This window comes from Pygocentrus nattereri, chromosome 23 (genome assembly GCF_015220715.1).
Source record: "Pygocentrus nattereri isolate fPygNat1 chromosome 23, fPygNat1.pri, whole genome shotgun sequence".
In the NCBI taxonomy this organism is placed as follows: domain Eukaryota; kingdom Metazoa; phylum Chordata; class Actinopteri; order Characiformes; family Serrasalmidae; genus Pygocentrus; species Pygocentrus nattereri.
The window spans coordinates 17,570,632-17,588,826 of record NC_051233.1 but is presented as its reverse complement, the minus strand read 5'-3'; the positions used below and the strand labels follow the sequence as shown (position 1 = coordinate 17,588,826).

The 18,195-nt window shown below is 38.7% G+C and overlaps 2 protein-coding genes across 3 annotated transcripts in view; both read right to left on the bottom strand.

The window, feature by feature from the left end:
- usp2b (ubiquitin specific peptidase 2b) overlaps window positions 1-12,493 on the bottom strand; it is a 62,376-nt gene extending 49,883 nt beyond the window's left edge. The window contains exons 1-2 of one of the 2 annotated variants that reach the window (XM_017703887.2): window positions 12,233-12,493; window positions 9,826-10,398 (exon numbers count right to left, since the gene is read on the bottom strand). In XM_017703887.2, the coding sequence (XP_017559376.1) occupies window positions 9,826-10,344 (519 nt within the window). In that variant the 5' untranslated portion in view covers window positions 10,345-10,398; window positions 12,233-12,493. The remainder of the gene's footprint in view (window positions 1-9,825; window positions 10,399-12,232) is intronic. The other variant, XM_017703886.2, reaches the window with a different exon arrangement.
- Window positions 12,494-14,326: 1,833 nt separating this feature from the next.
- Window positions 14,327-18,195, bottom strand: part of tecta (tectorin alpha) — a 65,151-nt gene continuing 61,282 nt past the window's right edge. The window contains exons 34-36 of the mRNA XM_037533694.1: window positions 17,675-17,759; window positions 17,431-17,550; window positions 14,327-14,664 (exon numbers count right to left, since the gene is read on the bottom strand). Coding sequence (XP_037389591.1) covers window positions 14,561-14,664; window positions 17,431-17,550; window positions 17,675-17,759 — 309 coding nt within the window. The 3' untranslated portion in view covers window positions 14,327-14,560. The remainder of the gene's footprint in view (window positions 14,665-17,430; window positions 17,551-17,674; window positions 17,760-18,195) is intronic.

Here is an 18,195-nt window from a genome sequence, read left to right as displayed (position 1 = left end):
CCCTTCAGGCAAGTCATTCCGACCTATTTCGCTTCCTGTCAGGGTGTTCACCCTTATGAGGTCAGGTCAGGGTTTGTGTGTTTGTTGTAAACACTGCTCTGTGTTCAAAATCCTTGATACTTCACACCAGTAGAGCTGCTGGCGTTTGAATGCATCTTCACCATGTTTTCAGTTTCCAAGCATTGTGTGGGAGCTCTGTAATGTATTGGCACAGTTGCAATAAGCATAGGGAAAGCCAAGTCTCACATGCTAAAGCTTTCTGTATGCTGTCTTTGGACTTTCAGATGTTGTTCTACAAAAGAACTATAAGTCATGAACACCAAATGAACACTATTAAACCAGCATTAACACCTTGCCCAATATGTTATAGGGCACCATTACATATAGTGACCATTTTCCTCTTAGCGTCTGTATTGTAATGTCTCACAATGCATTGGTAATTTCTGGTGAACGTCAAAAACTAGACTTCTGAAATTATGTGCAATATACCATTGTGCCCCCTAGTTATTGCCAACTGATAATCACATCAGGGGAGGGGAGGGTGGCAAGCAAGTGAAAAAAGCAGAAAAAGCATCCACAAGTACTGAATGAACAGATTCTTCAAACTAGCATTGCAAAAATGTAAATTAAAAATATTTCAAGAAATTTTGAAGATACATGATATGTCACAAAATCAATTTTTTTCTGACATTTGTTAATAGGAGTAGTGCCACATTTAAAAATACTATGAAAAGGCAATGCTTTATTAAACAGTTTTTTAAACTACTTTAATGTTTCCTTAACCCTCAAGAAAAGACATTCTGTGCATGGAAGTCTGTACTGTAACCTGCTATTTAGCCAGCCCACTCACAGTGAAAAAAGAAAGTGCGTTGTACTACTACAAAGTTTTCTAAAGACAGACAAGGCTGGTATAGGACATGGACTACAGATGAACAGAAAAGTATGATTTATTCATGTGCTTTTAAAAGTGGCAGATGGAACATTTAAATTTGAGAGAATCTGTCAGCAATTTACAACACAACTAAAACGGACTCAGGCTTATTCTAGATCACTTCATCAGCTGAATTTACACTAGGGGTGCAATTATTCGATTTAGTCGATTAAAATAGATGACCAAATTAGTTGGTGACTAATTAGATTAGTTGATGACGTCATTCCACGTAAGTAACTATTATTCACAGCGACCCTGTTAACTTTCCAGATAACATTTACAGTTATAAACACTGCATTGTCATCTTAATGTCGAGGCCGCCGGTGCGGTCAAACTCAGCAAACACGAGAGCTTTTTCAAACAGGTTTCTGTTCTCCGTGAACGTTTGCCACCACTCACTAACAGTTTAAGGAAGTAGTCTGTGAACACATGGGTTAACTGGACAAAGGGTTACCGTTGAAATTAAGTGTTTACACAAAATTGTTCAAATTTAACTTCACAGAGAAGTTTGCCACAAACATTTGCCACTTTCCCATCCGCTATCAGAGCATCTCCTCTGCATTGGGTAGTGTCTAATGTCAGAGGACAGTGAGACTCTCACAGGAGCACAGAGAGATGCTGAGTTCTCTCCATTTCACTAAAAACATGTGATTGTAGAATTTAGTTTCAGCAGAGTGTAGACAGACACCAGAAAGCACAGACTGCACTGTTTAAATGTAACATTTAAATTAACATTTAGATTGATTTTTTTATTTACTTGATTAAAGGAAAACTGATTTAGTCTTGTTATATTTCATTGCTGCTACACTGCATATCATTTGTTATAAATTTTGACAGGAAAAATATACTGGAGTTTTACTTTTTCTATCTTTTGTATTAGCAGGAAAGTTTATTAAAACAGTGAATTCTTGAATGTTATTCATTTTTTTCGTCTTTATTGTTAGTTAACAAATGCATACAACAACCTCAAGCTAAATTTAAAAGCTAATAGTTACATAAAAAATATACTTGGTAATGTAGTGATTTCCTAATCCGAATAATCGATCATTCGTTTCAGTAATTGACAGATTATTCGACTATCAAATTAGTCGTTTGTTGCAGCCATAATATACACCAAATTGCCAAAAGTATTCGCTCGTCTGCCTTCACACGAATATGAATTTGAGTGACTTCCCATTTTTAATCCATAGGGTTTCTTATGATGTCAGCCGACGCTTTGCAGCTATAACAGCTTCAACTCTTCCGGGAAGGCTTTCCACAACGGTTAGGAGTGTGTCTATGGGAATTTTTGACCATTCTTCCAGAAGCACATTTGTGAGGTGAGACACTGATGTTGGACAAGAAGGCCTGGCTCACAGTCTCCACTCTAATTCATCCCAAAGGTGTTCTATTGGGTTGAGGTCATGTTCTTCCACACCAAACTAGCTCATTCATGTCTTTATGGACCTTAGTTTGTGCACTGGTGCGCACAAAGTCGTGTTGAAACAGGAAGGGGCTGTCCCCAAACTGTTCTCACAATGTTGACAGTATGAAATTGTCCAAAATCTCTTGGTCTGCTGAAGCATTAAGAGTTGCTTTCACTGGAACTAAGGGGCCGAGCCCAACTCCTGAAAAACAATTGCACACCATAATCCCCCCTCCACCAAATTTACACTCGGCACGTCATGCAGTCAGACAAGTACCGTTCTCTTGGTAACTGCCAAACCCAGACGGAGAAGCATGTTTTCGTCATTCCAGACAACATGTCTCCACTGATCTAGAGTCCAGTAGTGGTGCTTTACACCACAGCATTTGTGTACTTTGCATTGTGCTTGGTGATATAAGGCTTGGATGCAGCTGCTCAGCCATGGAAACCCATTCCATGAAGCTCTCTACGTACTGTTAACGTGGCCTTTAGATTAGCTCAAGAAGTTTGGAGATCTGTAGCAGGGCTGGACTGGTAATCTGGCGTACCGGGCATTTTCCCGGTGGGCCGACAGTCCTCAGGGGCCGATGCTGTTGGATTTTTTTTTTCTTCCCTTTTTTTTAAGAGACCGGCCCACAATTTAGAGGGGGCGGCCCATTGGCCCATCTTCCATATAGACAGTGGACTGAACCAATCAGGATATAGGAGGAAAGCGGCCCCACCCTCTCTCTGCGTGGTCCGCTGTAACTCCCGCTACGTTCAGTGTTGAGTGCGTATGTTAGGAGAGGCAGCATGGAGAAACAGAAGCGGCAGAAAGGGGGAGCGGACAACTTACGTGCAAAGAAATTTAAGAGTCGCAGTGTAGATGCTGCAAAATGTGTAAAAATCAAAGACGTGTTCGCTGCTGTAGCCACCACGTCCTCTGTAGGTGAGAGCAGCAGCAGCAGACAAGGAGAGGAGCAGCCAAAGATACAGGCTTTTGAAAGGGAAGCCGAGGGACAGACTGAGCAGGAAGGCGTAGTACGTAAGCAGGTAGTAACGTTAGGACAACACAGGGACTTTGAGGTGATGGAGGTAACGTTAGCTCTGTTACATGAGAATGATGAGCAATGGCGATTGATTAGTATCAGTATTTAGTGATATTGCATACTTCCCAAAATCTGGCACGAAACAGATCCTTTTCATGGATCCCTCTTTTTTTTCTCTTAGGAAGCCTTTGTCTCTCAGGTTTTGTTGACTGTTCAACAGTGAAGTACAAAATCTGGCTCCCTAACGCAATTAACATAATACATCTGATCTATCAGTTTTGGGGTTCTAGCTCTCTAGCATGTTTCCAAGCTTGAAGCTGTTATGTTACAGTATGTGGTGAACATGGCCCACAGTCTGTAACCCGAATCTACAGTAGTTAACAAGGACTGGTCTAAGGCCAGGCTTTACTTGCATTTCATGAACCTTTCAGTATGGATCAGGGTCCCAAAAGATCCAACAAACAGATCAAGCAGGTTTAAGTGTCCTTACACCCAGACCATTCAAGACACAATAACTTCTTGATATTTCATGGTCCAGTAAATATGACAACAAGAGCTGCATTGTTGTGGTTTAGTACCTCCCAACCTGATTTTCATGCTACTGGAATGAAACCATGTGGGGGGAATTACATAACACATGCATATAACGCAAAGTGAACAAACCACTACTGTCAACACACAGTATTGAGGAGAAGTCTACAGGTCACATAGGCTTAAAGTCATCACACGCTCTTTTACAGTTATACCAATAACCAAACAGAGCCAGGGAAGGAAGAAGATGAAGACTAAAAGATATAATACAATGCCTACACCCATACAAATGTATAACACAGTTGAGATCATCACTATACACTCTCAGAAATAATGGTAGTAAACTGTCACTAAGGCAGTACTCTTCACTGGGGTGGTACCCTCAAGGGTACATCTCAGTACCTTTGGTCAGGGAACATAACTGTACCATAATCCATTGAAATTATATTTTCAAAGTTGTTTTTACTCCAGGCTTTCTTATTGTACTGTTTTAAAACATTAGGTTATAAAAAGGTACAAATATGTACTTTTCACCTGGAAATATAAAATTATTTAACGTGTACAATTGGACCTTAAAACCACTGTTGTACCTTTAAGGGGACATTTACATTGTTTATGCTTTAATGAATGAGAAATGTACCTGCACAGAACCTTTATTTCTAACAGTGTACAAAAGGGGACTATTAGTAAAAAAGCACAATGTTATATCAGTTTTCATACTGTGAGTGATATGAAAATATGACCAAGGCTACAGGGTGCCTTTATATGCAGGCCAATTGTTACACTACATGCACAATTCACATTTGGAATTCTTTGGTTTCTGCTGGTTCTCTGGTTGCTTTTCTTGTAAGCCAAGCCAAGGCATGGTTTTAGCAGGTGTAGCTGAACAATTCTAATACTGCCTTCTACTGTGCAAAATGACCTGACCTACACTCACCGGCCACTTTATTAGGTGCACCTTGCTAGTAAAAGGTTGGACCCCCTTTTGCCTTCAGAACTGCAGTGGAAGTGGGGTGTGCCATAACTCATTTTCAAGGAGTGGCTCATTTGAACTTGGGTTTGTCATACCATAAGACTTGCCCCTCCTTATATACTTTACTTTGCTAGGATGCACCTCGATGTGTACTTTTGATCATGGACAGCGGGTTCCACAAAAGATGGCAAATAACAGATGTTGAGAGAGTGAGGGGAGTATTATTGATATGTATTGCTTTAATCGACAGCTAGGAATCACAATAGCTAATTAGCTGATAGGGCCAGTTTACCTTGTATTTTAACTCACATACAATGAACAAAAAAGGCATCCGAATTGTTGATGGAAATTATTTACATGACATTAAATCATCAGCTAAAAGTTCATGATTGTGACTTATGTATTTACAACCCCAATTCCAATGAAGTTGGGACGTTGTGTAAAACATAAATAAAAACAGAATACTATGATTTACAAATCCTTTTCAACCTATATTCAATTGAATACACTACACAGACAAGATATTTAATGTTCAAACAGATAAACTTTATTGTCTTTTGCAAATATTCAGTCATTTTGAATTTTATGCCTGCAACACGTTCCACAGAAGTTGGGACAGGGGCATGTTTACCACTGTGTTACATCCTCTTTCCTTTTAACAACACTCAGTAAGCGTTTGGGAACTGAGGACACTAATTGTTGAAGCTTTGTAGGTGGAATTCTTTCCCATTCTTGCTTGATGTACAACTTCAATTGCTCAACAGTCCGAGGTCTCCACTGTCATATTTTGTGCTTCATAATGTGCCACACATTTTCAATGGGAGACAGGTCTGGACTGCAGGCAGGCCAGTCTAGTACCCACACTCTTTTACTATGAAGCCATGCTGTTGTAACACATGCAGAATGTGACTTGGCATTGTCTTGCTGAAATAAGCAGGACGTCCCTGAAAAAGACGTTGCTTGGATGGCAGCATATGTTGCTCCAAAACCTGTATGTACCTTTCAGCATTAATGGTGCCTTCACAGATGTGCAAGTTACCCATGCCATGGGCACTAACACACCCCCATACCATCAGAGATGCTGGCTTTTGAACTTTGGGCTGATAACAATCCGGACAGACCTTTTCCTCTTTGGCCCGGAGGACACAACGTCCATGATTTTCAAAAACAATTTGAAATGTGGACTCGTCAGACCACAGGACACTTTTCCACTTTGCGTCAGTCCATCTCAGATGAGCTCAGGCCCAGAGAAGCCGACGGCGTTTCTGGGTGTTGTTGATATATGGCTTTCGCTTTGCATGGCAGAGTTTTACCTTGCACTTGTAGATGGAGCCACAAACTGTGTTCACTGACAGTGGTTTTCTGAAGTGTTCCTGAGCCCATGTGGTAATATCCATACAGAATGATACTGGTTTTTAATGCAGAGCCACCTGAGGGATCGAAGGTCACGGGCATTCACTGTTGGTTTTCTGCCTTGCTGCTTACTTGCAGAGATTTCTCCAGATTCTCTGAATCTTTTGATGATATTATGGACTGTAGATGATGAAATCCCTAAATTCCTCGCAGTTGCATGTTGAGAAACATTGTTCTTAAACTGTTAGACTATTTGCTCATGCAGTTGTTGACAAAGTGGTGAACCTCACCCCGTCCTTGCTTGTGAACGACTGAGCCTTTCAGGGATGCTCCCTTTATACCCAATCATGACACCCTGTTTCCAATTAACCTGTTCACCTGTGGAATGTTCCAAACAGGTGTTTTTTGAGCATTCCTCAACTTTCCCAGTCTTTTGTTGCCCCTGCCCCAACTTCTTTGGAACGTGTTGCAGGCGTCAAATTCAAAATGAGTGAATATTTGCAAAAAACAATAAAGTTTATCCGTTTGAACATTAAATATCTTGTCTTTGTAGTGTATTCAATTGAATATAGGTTGAAAAGGATTTGCAAATCATTGTATTCTGTTTTTATTTATGTTTTACACAACGTCCCAACTTCATTTGAATTGGGGTTGTATGTACAAGATGATTTTCCATACTGAGGTCAATCTTCAATTCAATTTTGGACATGTTAAGAATGTTTTGATTCTACAGAGCTCCATTTATGTAGTACACAGATCAGTTAGACTCAGACAAATAAAAGTTCACAGAAAAAGACAGCAAATGAGAGATCCTCAGATCCTCTGCCACCCACGGAGATATCAGTGAACAGCGTCAATACACCCCTACAAATCAGATGTAGCTGATGTTTCATTTATTGCATGTTTCATAACACATTGATAAAACTCTGAGTTTGTATCGATTGGCCATTGCAAAGTCCACAATGGAGAAAGGGGACGCTGAGTGCAGGACTCAATAATGTGAAAGATGATGGTAGAGGTTGTGATAGTGTGTCCATGCCATATTCAGTCAGAGCCATGCCATTGTGTGCACCTGTTATAATGAATCTGCAATGACAAAAAGAGCAGACTAGACTAGAAAGAACTGATCTCAAATCAGCTGTGCTGTAACAGTACCTGCTGATTCAACACGACATGCCCAGACACATAACAAAGAAATTACTGAACATGGGTGTATCAGCAAAAGCCTAGGTGTCATAAGATTAGTGCTGTTACATAAGTTAATTTCTTTTACAGACACGTTTATGTAGGCTAGCATTGTCTTTCTCTCTGTTTTAGTCTAGTCCAAACACTCTATCTAATGTCTTATAACATTTTATTTCATGCTATAATGATTGTTTTAAGAGCAACAAATTTAGCTGTCATTCAAAATGCACATCTTTAAATATGCAAGCAGAAATCCTAGCTACAGTTTACATTTTACCATTTCATACTGGCACCTCATTAATAAGTGGAAAATGTTCTTACAGTTAAAACATTATAGACTGAAGATTACACAAATCCAAAAACAGAAGAAGGTGGTTATTATACAGTGGTTATTAAACAGTTCCAGAAGGTATTCCTGGCATCTGAGGTTTGAAGAAATTTCCATAAAACACCAAACAGGGTGAAATCAACTAACTAGTTTCTAAGAGTTTCTGCCAGCAAGCAAGTTTTACTGCAGGCTAGGTGCACCTTGGCTATTTCTGCAAGATTGAAGAGGGCTCCAAGTGTAAAGAGTGGTATAAATGATGGTCAAAAAGGGTGTCACCTAATGTTACATTATAACCTGACCCTATGAAATTAGTGATTTAAGCTGTGTGGACACAACACAATAATGCCAAAATGTGCCAGTACTTCAAAGTGATATGCACAATGTGGCAAATCAGCAGAGATAACACAATACACTGTTCACCTTTTACTCACATCATCACTATGCACTTTATATACGTTGAGAAATGATAACATTGTCTAGATTATTTTTCAATTGTTTATGACACGCATAGATACTGCAGAGATAAACAAATGCAATGCAAGAGCTTGAAATGCTTTCACTGATTGCTGCAGAAATGCTCCTAAATGACTTGCTGACTTGCTTAAACCTTACACTTTGGGCCTCTGGCTACTTTAAGGAGAGCCTATGTTGTTGACCCAGCATTGCTGAGAATGTACTGTGCTTGGCATGATTCCTGGTACTAAACAGTGCTGAGGCTGGCCAAGATGACTCATGTCTGGTTATTGGAGTCTCTGGGAAAGATTGAGAGGTTCTGCCTACTTCCAGGCTCACTTCCACTGGAGTGGAAAAGGCTCAATTCACTGGAGTTTTCTTTTTTGGTCATCCGACCCTTTATTTTGTAGGACCCACAAATGTGAACCTATTGGAAATGGGGCACAATCCCTTGCTGTTTTATGCTACAATAAATCCACATAGTTTTAAAGTAGACTGTTCTTTAGGAAAGTCACTAGTTTTTTTATTATTAAAAGTACAATAAGGCCTTGTACAAAGAAAGGTTACAAAACAATATAATTTTAAGTCTAGTCCTACACTGCTGTATTGTTCTGCAAACTGTGGATAATTTCAGACTGCACTATTGAGTTCTCCTTATCATTATATCATCCTCTTCACAATTCACAAAGAAAGTACACCATCTACTGATAATATAGAAGCAATGCAAGGCTTAAACTGTGACAGCACAGCCTGTTAAAGTGCGCTCTTTTGTTTTAGCAAGAGATCAAAATATATTCAGACACTCTATTCAAATATTTGCTTATCAATGAAATACAATGGAACACTAGTCCTTATGTAGGATAGAGTGTGCACGTTTTAGAACCTAACGCATTGACAATAATCTACAGGGACGAGGTGTTAATTAGGGTTTAACCTTAAGTGTGCTTGCACAAATGTTTGAAGTGCAAGTGTGAGATATGCAGAAGTGTTTGGCTTCAATCTACAAGCCCTAACTTGCTCTTCATTTCTTTGAATGGTAATGTGTTTTCAAGCTTGAGGCAAGTTCAAATTACAAAAAAAAGATCCTTTAAAATAAAGGTTTGTGCATGTCTGTACAGCACAAATTGGAACTGGAATTGGATATTTTACTCAATTTACATAACATAAGTCATACATAAGTCAGCATCAGATAAATGGTACATAAAGCATCCATCTTTGAGAGAGAATATGAGAGAAAATCAAGCTCCAGTCTCCACTGGGAGAAATGGATGTCAATAGAATGGGTCTGAAGAATGTGTTGCTCACAAAAATCATTACAGAGAAAAGGAAAAAAACAAAACAAAACAAAAAACCCAGACAAAATAAAAAAGAAGCTGCTGGTCTTCTCAGAACAATGTAAAACCCCAGAGTCCAGACCATCCCAGAGTCTAGACCTCAAAATCCCTGAATGTGGTATAGGACTTTACACTGTACTGAGAGTTAGTGCATTCAACTTAGAGGGAAAGCGTTATTTTGCCCAGCGTCTGTGCATGGTCAGCCCACCCATGATGGTACCATGATGACCAGTGACCATTTATCAAGGACCCTGAAGGAGAGTGGAAAGTTGTATGGAATTGCTTGTAGTCAGGCTGGACTCACCTCTAAGCTCCAGTAGAATGGCCCTGAGCAGGTTGTATTTGCTGTGCCTGCATTCTCTCTGGGTGGATATGCTGCTCTCTCCACATCACCATGCTCACACAGTTCCAGTGTGGCCAGCTCCTGGGCCAGGTCTGTTTGGCTGACTGACCGGCGCCACCTTGACAGGGGTGAGGTAGCAGGGAACCCAGTCTGTGAGGACGAGTGAGTATTAGTCCCAATTGCCCGGGTGGCTTGACCTTTCATCTGCATCCGACTGGAGCTCTCACTGCGGCGGGTTGTTCGAGGGTCACTGCGAGGGATGGCTCTCCCCCGCTCTGGCTCCTGGGGGAGGGACAGGGATACTCTGGCCAGGCAGGAGCTTGGAGTGAGGTAGCGGGAGATTGAGGGCGAGTATCTGGAGGCCTGAGGATGGCCGCGAGAGACGTAGCTTGGGGACAGGTTGTATGGATCATAAGGGCGGTAAGGGCTCAGTAGGGTGGAGCCAGTGGTGTATTTGGGAGATGAGTAAACTGGAGACATGATGAAGAAGAGATGGAAGAAGGAAGGGTCAGCCACACAGCAAAGAGACCCAGACTGTTAGAAGCAGAAAACACAAAAAGATGGGCTTACTTATCTCTATAGTTACAACAACATATAGCTCTCTGTTATCTTCTATCAAACATATCCACCTACACTGGGAAATTATTACAAAATCATCAGATACTGAACTCCAGAGGAGGGTAGAGAAGCCCAGAGTTGCTACTTTTAATTAAATTATGGTAAGTAGACCCAGTAGATGCCAAACAACTTGAGTAAAGCATCAGGTCAAAAACATCCTTAAGTACTGAGAGTATAGAACTGCAGTGAAACTTCTCAGTAGATCCTGCATCTATTAGCAATGAAAGTGAAGTTTGTTAGGTGGTAGTGTTCCCTTTTGGGATAGTTGTGGTTTAAAATAAAATGCTAAAGCATTACAGTTAAGTAATAGATAAAGTGGAAACAAGTAGACAGTGTAATCCTTTCCTTACTGCTTGTCAATGCCTCTGCTCATTCCTTTCATACGTGAGAAGCATGACTTGTCTTACTAAAAAAAATCAGTGAACGGTGAACAATTATACCCATAGAAAAGATTTAACATTATGAAAGAAAGATGTGAGTTTATGCGAGTGAAAAAAAATCCCTTGAAACCGAACTTCTAGCTAATATTATTGAATGAAGAAAAAGGAAAATCCACAAAATGAGATGGCTTCTGTAAAGAGCATCGCTAGTGTTGTTCTAGTATTCCTGCAAAGCCAGCCAAAAAAACAAAAGAGCTATCTCAGCAAGCCCTGAGTGAGCACACTTCCCAAGAGCTAACACAACTTGGCACGTATTACAGGGCATGTTCTCTGCTCTCATTTTCTGAGACTTTGGTCATCAGAGCCACAAACGAAGTTTGCTGCTGTGCGTTAATAAACTACCTTAAAATACTGATACTTTACTGGGTTTTCAGAAACACAGTCATACAGTTTAGGATTGTATATTTTTATTGTTCTCATTATCACTTATTTTGTTGTATGGAAAATGAACAAAAAAAACATCACTACCATTCTCTCTCTGTTGATCAACAGGGGAACCAAGTCTCTCTTAGGTAAAGGGAATGAACACAGACTTCTCAAAATTACTGCATAAATCAACTGTTAAATCATTTTAGAATGATTTTATGCGATATCACACATTACAGAAAAAAGACTATCTCTGATTTCTTTACAGCGCCGTTGACAGGAACCAGGAGTCACTATATCTACAATATAGATACAATATACAATATAGTACTAATTTGGAAAAAAATACAACACACTGTATTTACCCCGTGCCATGAATAATAAAAAATACATTTCGGCCAAAAAGATCATAAAACAAATCAATGATGTCCCAAGCATCAGGCGTTCTAACTATCATTCGTAACTACTTCGTGCAACTTTTAGTAGTATTCTCTAGAATTTCTTATCAAGGCATTCTGCTTGACGTCGTTTACATCCTGAACGTTTAATTACGCAGAATTTTAGAAAACAAGGGTGGAATTGCCCTTTACATGAACCCAAGCAGCTTTCTCTGATGTAATATCTTCACAGCGAACACTGAAAAGTGTGCCATTAGCTACAGTTACAGAGCCTGAGGCTGCCGGTGCTGCTTACACTGATTTGGCTCGGAAGTGGCAGTTCGCTTGGTGGTAACTGTAATTATTAATTTCAGATGGTTCGTAGTATTGCTAAATGAAGCATATGCGCAACACTGACAGTGTGCCGACTTAGCTAACAGTACTAGCTGACCGGCGGGGCGGAATAAGTCGGTTATGTCACACTTTGAGCCTATAGCTACAGCTAGCCGCAGCTAATCCTGCAGTAGTTCAGCTCACCGCAGAGCACAGCCAACCAACTGTTCTTACCGGCGGAGTTCCAGTTCATCTTCCCGTTATATGAAATTATTCACACGAATTTTCCTCTAAAAACCTGGCCGTTTCCAGACGAATTCGCCAAAAGCGTCGACGCGTAGTTTGTTCAATTTCACACAGAAGCTGATAGAGTTTTCTGCATTCCGAGAGAGGGAGAATGAGAGAGAGAGAGAGAGCGAAAGAAAGAGAGAGAGATAAAAAGAGGGCAAGAGAGAGATAAAGAGAAAGCGTCCAGCTGGGGGTATTTTCGTGTTTTAAGCCGGATTCAAGGAACCGCCTCCCAAGCGGTCGCCCTAGCGACGCGGATGACACACGCGCGTGCACACACATCAATCTTGTATTGCTATCTTTGTGGGGTTTCTCTTTTGCTCTGCACTGCTGTAGCCAAGCGGTGGAGTGTTGAACCTAACTCAGCCTCAAATTCAGGCACACAAGTATGTATTCAGAAAAATAAGTATGTTGTTTCATTTGCTCTTCAAATTAAAGCTATATATTTTTATTTTTCCTATTGGGTACTAGTCAAATGTCCCCACAACGTCGAACCTTTCATGTTTTATCACTACGGGTACTGACAAAGTACTTAATACATGAACTTAGACACATGCGCACACAGTGTTGTATTTTTGGCTTGTAATACCTCTGACTATACACCCTGAATAGAATCAAAGTGGGTAGAATAGATGTGAAGTGCTCACTTTATTCTCAAATAAACATATGCGATTAAAAAAAAACTACAGTAGCCTAAGACATCCTCATTAAAGGAGGGCTATAGGCAGACATTTTTCTTTTCGTTCATAATTATTCTGCCATGTAATGTATCATTGTACAATAGATCTAGAGTTCACGGGAACAGTCCATTCATCTGATTACAAACATTCCTCCGGGTTCCCATAGTACCATTAGGTCAAGTATTGTGATACATCAAGGCTATATTGCATGTCCATATAACTTAGTCATCAACTGCTGTGTCCTGATAAATTAAAATTTCTATTCAGCATCACATACAGTACATTTAGATAACCACTTTCATTCAAAAATGGGCAATATATACTGGATTAATCACTAATCCTGTAACAATACACAACTTGAGGACAGCTGAAACATATGAAAACCTATTCCCACCAGGTAGAGGGGGAAAATCACTTGTTTTGTGTTCTTGTACTTTGTTTTTGGTAGCAGTTTGTCAAAATTCTCACTAAGCATCCTATTTTTTTCCTCAAAACATTTTCTCGAAAGTATGACAGTATCTTCTCAAAACTTTTAAAATAATTTATTTTTTAAATTTTGACTTAGTATCCCAAAATAATTACTTCCTTCCTGGAAATTAAATTTCAATGTAGTAAGTCATTATTTCAAAATACTAAGTCAAACTGTTGAGAAAGTTAGTCATTATTATGACAGTTCCTTATTTTTTCAAGATTTTCTGAGAAAATAAGTCATTATTTTGAGGTACTGGGTTGAATCTTTGACACACTGCTACAAGATACAGAGGAAAAAGCTAAAATAAAAAGGCATTTTTTTCTCCTCTCCTTCTCTTAGATGGGCTTTCATAGTAAATACTTGTGTTGGCTTTGTAAAATATTTCTCTAACACAGGGAATGCATTTATTTCAGGATTCTAGTAGTTATATGATAGTACCAGGTAACATGATGAATAGAAATTCATCTAGAATTCATCAATGGTATATGGAAATACTTCACAAGACACTGAACGCTTCACATATTCAGTGCAGAAAAACTTGATCTGAGCAATACATCATCAAGGCAAAGAGGGAAATTAAATATTGGACAAATAATGGCAATTTGAGCACTAGAGTTAAATGTCTAATCAAACATAAATATAACCAGCACTGAGAATTTTACCCATTCACTGCAACACGAGCCTCCACAACATGGAGTTTATCAGGCATCTTCATAAGTAGTGAGTAGCACTAACGTCTAATGTCTAATCTCAAAGGTTGCTTTGGGCAATGGTCCATGCACCTCTGTTTGTGGATGAGTGTCTTGGAAGTGGATCTATTTTACAGTGTAAGTGTAGTGTAGGACCAAAGCTGTTTTTTATTGTTTTGTTTTTTTGTTTTTTTTTTTTGGAGTGCGTTCATACAGCTGGACATTGGCTTCCACAGCTTTGTGGGGTTTGGTCACAGTTCTTTGCAGATAGAAAAAAGCTGCTGGTGATGTTTAGCGCTCCTCTGGCCTGCAGTGTATGGTTATTACATGCACTCCTCTCTTTTTGTTCTTTCTCTCTGTTTCTCTCTTTCTGCCTCTCTTGTTTTTTGCCATTGCTCCCCTTCTCCTTTGTGTGGCCATGGTTCAGTTAGCGTTACGAGAAAAGCATGGAGGTGTGTGTGTGCATCAGGAGTGCGACGCCAACGCCAATGGCAACCAAGGGAGCCAGGGGCTGGAGATCATTGCTGGAGCTGGTAGCTATGGAGAAAGATGAACAAAAAACATGTTAGTCAAGTCGCGAGAGAGAGAGAGAGTGAGAGAGAGAGAGAGAGAGAAAGAATCAGAGGTTAAGAAAGTGTAATTAATTGTGCTATAGATAGATAGATAGATATGGTGAAAAATTAACAAAAACATGTAAGATAGGTCAAAAAGGGATGGATGAATAGATGGAAGGAAGAATGGATGGATTGATAGACAAATGTGTGCTGCTCATAGTAACATAACATAGCATGGTGTGTGACATACATTGGTTGTGTGAGGTACAGTGTGTGTATGTGTGTGCTGTGTGTGACTCATCCTCTGAGGTCATCTTTTACTGTATCTGAGGTCATACAGAATGCATGAGATACATTTTGGTTTAGCGTTACAGCAGAGTGCAACAGTCTGGCACAGATGAGGGACATCCAAGGATGATTGTGCTGACATTTAATATGTAGAGAAGATGTGTGCTTGGTGGTGGAAGTTTTCTGACTAGTGCCTTACAGATAACCGCAAAAAAAGACAATTTGATAAAAAAAAAAGCAATTTGATATTATTGAGGGATTTTTTCTACATTTCTGCATCTTTAAATAATTAAATTAATTAAGTAATTCAGAGTGGTTTGATGTGAAAGGTACTGCTCTTGAGAAAACCTACCAAGTCATAATGGTGGCATGAACCAGAGTGAAACGTTTAATGTCTACAAGCTCCCTCACAGTAAGTTACTACCCAGAATATTTACAGGTATACTGCCTGAGTAATTTCCTCATTGTTTACAACAGTTCTGAGAAGGTTTTGGCCTCCAACGTATTTTTTGGATTTGGATTTTGGATTTTGTCATTGTTAACAGTGCATATAAAAGTATAAGACTTGTTCCATAATAGTTTTTGAATTGCAAGTAAATATATTTGCTATGCTTGTGCTATACAAACTGTGACCCTGGTGCTTATTGTCACCATACTCAAAGAGTCAGCTTCTCTACAATGCACCATTTTACATCAAAACACTCTGAATGACTTTGTTTACATCGAGTGACTATGCAGAACGTTTAAAAAATAATGTCAGAATTAAAATTAGATTACATCTAACTCACAGCTCATTAAAACAAGCAAAGATGTTATTTTTGCATTTTTAAGTAGAAGAAAAGATCTTTTGTTATTTTTTGAGTTTAAAATGATATTGTGGTGTGAGGTTAGGTCAGAAAGAAAAAACATCCTTTACAATTTAAGTGCAAACCTGTTGATACAGAATGTAAATTATAAATGTACTTCATTATGAAGGTCACTATGTATGTAGCCTCTTATGCTCCTTGGAACCACCAGTGGATCCAAAATGCACTTCGTCATATTCTTCATAACGTCCATATTTCATAAGCTACATTCAAAAAGTTTGTGTCATATGAGGATGTTTCTGTTCTTTCCAGTCTAATAGATGAGTGATGTAATTTTAAACCCTTATAATAAAAGATGCTGAAATCTTGTCTACTGAAATTTGACCCATTTTTCCACAAATCTGGGCTATGTCAAATCTGGTGTGTCTTCAGTGATCTGCTCTGTAAAAATTATTTTTATAAAATAATACAAAGAGCTTTTTGGCTTTCAGCATTAAGTTGTAAGCATATAGCAATATGTGTAGATCATAAAACACATATTCTGTTAATTTTGGGAGCTTTTACAAAATAAATAAACTAAAAATGTACATTTATTTCATGCAGTTACTGAATAATTTGCCTTATGATTTGGTTATGTAAATTCAGAGGGACAAACCAAAATATACCCTGGAGCATAAGAGGTTAAAAAAGCATTCCGGTCTAAAACTAGAGTTAATATGTTATTTGTCATGTTATGGAGTATTCTGTATGCAGCATTATATCCTTTAGCCTCATCTGTTTGACCAAATTCATGATTTTGTATAATTTTCATGTTTTTGTTCAAATGTTTTTGTCACTAATATGTATTTAAAACTGTATAACGGTGGTAACATTATTACAATGGACAATGGATTAGAGTGTTCCTGACTATTAGTCAGTAATCTATAAATTAAGACTAAATATTACCACAAACCAAGCTAGAAATGAATGGCATAGACAAGTGTTTTTTACCCTTTCAGCCAGAGAAAAAAACTGAGGTAAGGTATCCAGATACCATGCTAACTTAAGTTTTTTCCTTGCTGTCCTTCTGATTTGATGAATCATTTCTGTCTAATCCATTCTCCATTGTAATAATGACACCACAGTTATACAGTTATAAAAACATATTTAGCTACCTTGCAATAATGTAACAGTATAACTTAAAAAAGTTAGTGACTGTGCTGCCCTAAAATTTTAAGTTAATTAAACTTCTAATAGTAAGTTAATAGGATTTTGTCTTATGTTGTGTTGACTTATTATTTGAAAATCAACTCAAAATGTTCATTATGAAGAGATGGTATTTTAATTTTTTATTAGCTACCATTTTTTCTTCAATCAGGTAAAAATAACACAAAACAAAACAAAATCCACCCCAAAATCAGTTGTTTTTTAAAAGTTCGTCCCACCTTCAACACACATCATCAAATGAGAGGTTTGCTGGTCTTTAAATCAGTGCTGAATCTCAGTAGCGAGTGAACATGTTTACAAAAGTTAGATTGGTTTGATTTTTCATTTTAGCTGGAGTGGCCCTTTCAATATAAATGTGTAATTACATAAGAATAACTAAACTAAATTAATAAGAAGACTGTCAACTTCTAGGAGTGAAAGCTGAGCATGAGTGTATGTTTATGGCTCACCACGACAGCTCTTTCCATCTCTCTGCAGCATTCCTGTCACACAGCTGCACACAGGTCCAGTTACCTGACTGGTGCAGATTTGCTCACAACCACCATTACCCTCTTCACACCAGTCCGACTCTGCAACAGCAGACATACACACACAGATCACAACTGTAATTAGTTTTTCAATTACATGCCCACACATGCACCCTATTGCAGCTATCATTATCATCTTGACACTTGCACACAAACACACACACACCTCGTCTTCTAATTGGTCCCACCGTCAATATGTGCTCTTTTTGCTGGCTATAGTCTGAATAGCTCCTTTTGTTGTGTGGACAGTTCTAGGAATAAATCAACCACAAGAGGTTAAAACACAGAAAGATATCTAGAAAGATAACCACAAGTTAATTCAACAAGACAATGAAACCAAACATTCAGCCAAAATAACTCAAGACTAGGGCTGAAAGAGTCATCGTTTTTACATTGAAATCACAATTTAAAAGAGTGCAATTTTCAAATCACAAGAGCTGCATTTTTTTTGTATGTATGTACCAAATACATTATTAACTTATTAAGTTTTTTGTGGAAAAAATTTAACGTAATAACACACAGGTTGAACTGCCTGTAGATGAGTTAGACCAAACGCAACGAAACATCTATTTTTTATATGTGACATTACAACAATCAGAACTAATTGGTAGTCTGACGCACTCTTCCAACTCCATACCATATAAAGCAGATATTCTGGTCTTCTTGGCCAAAAAACAGGCCTGGAAA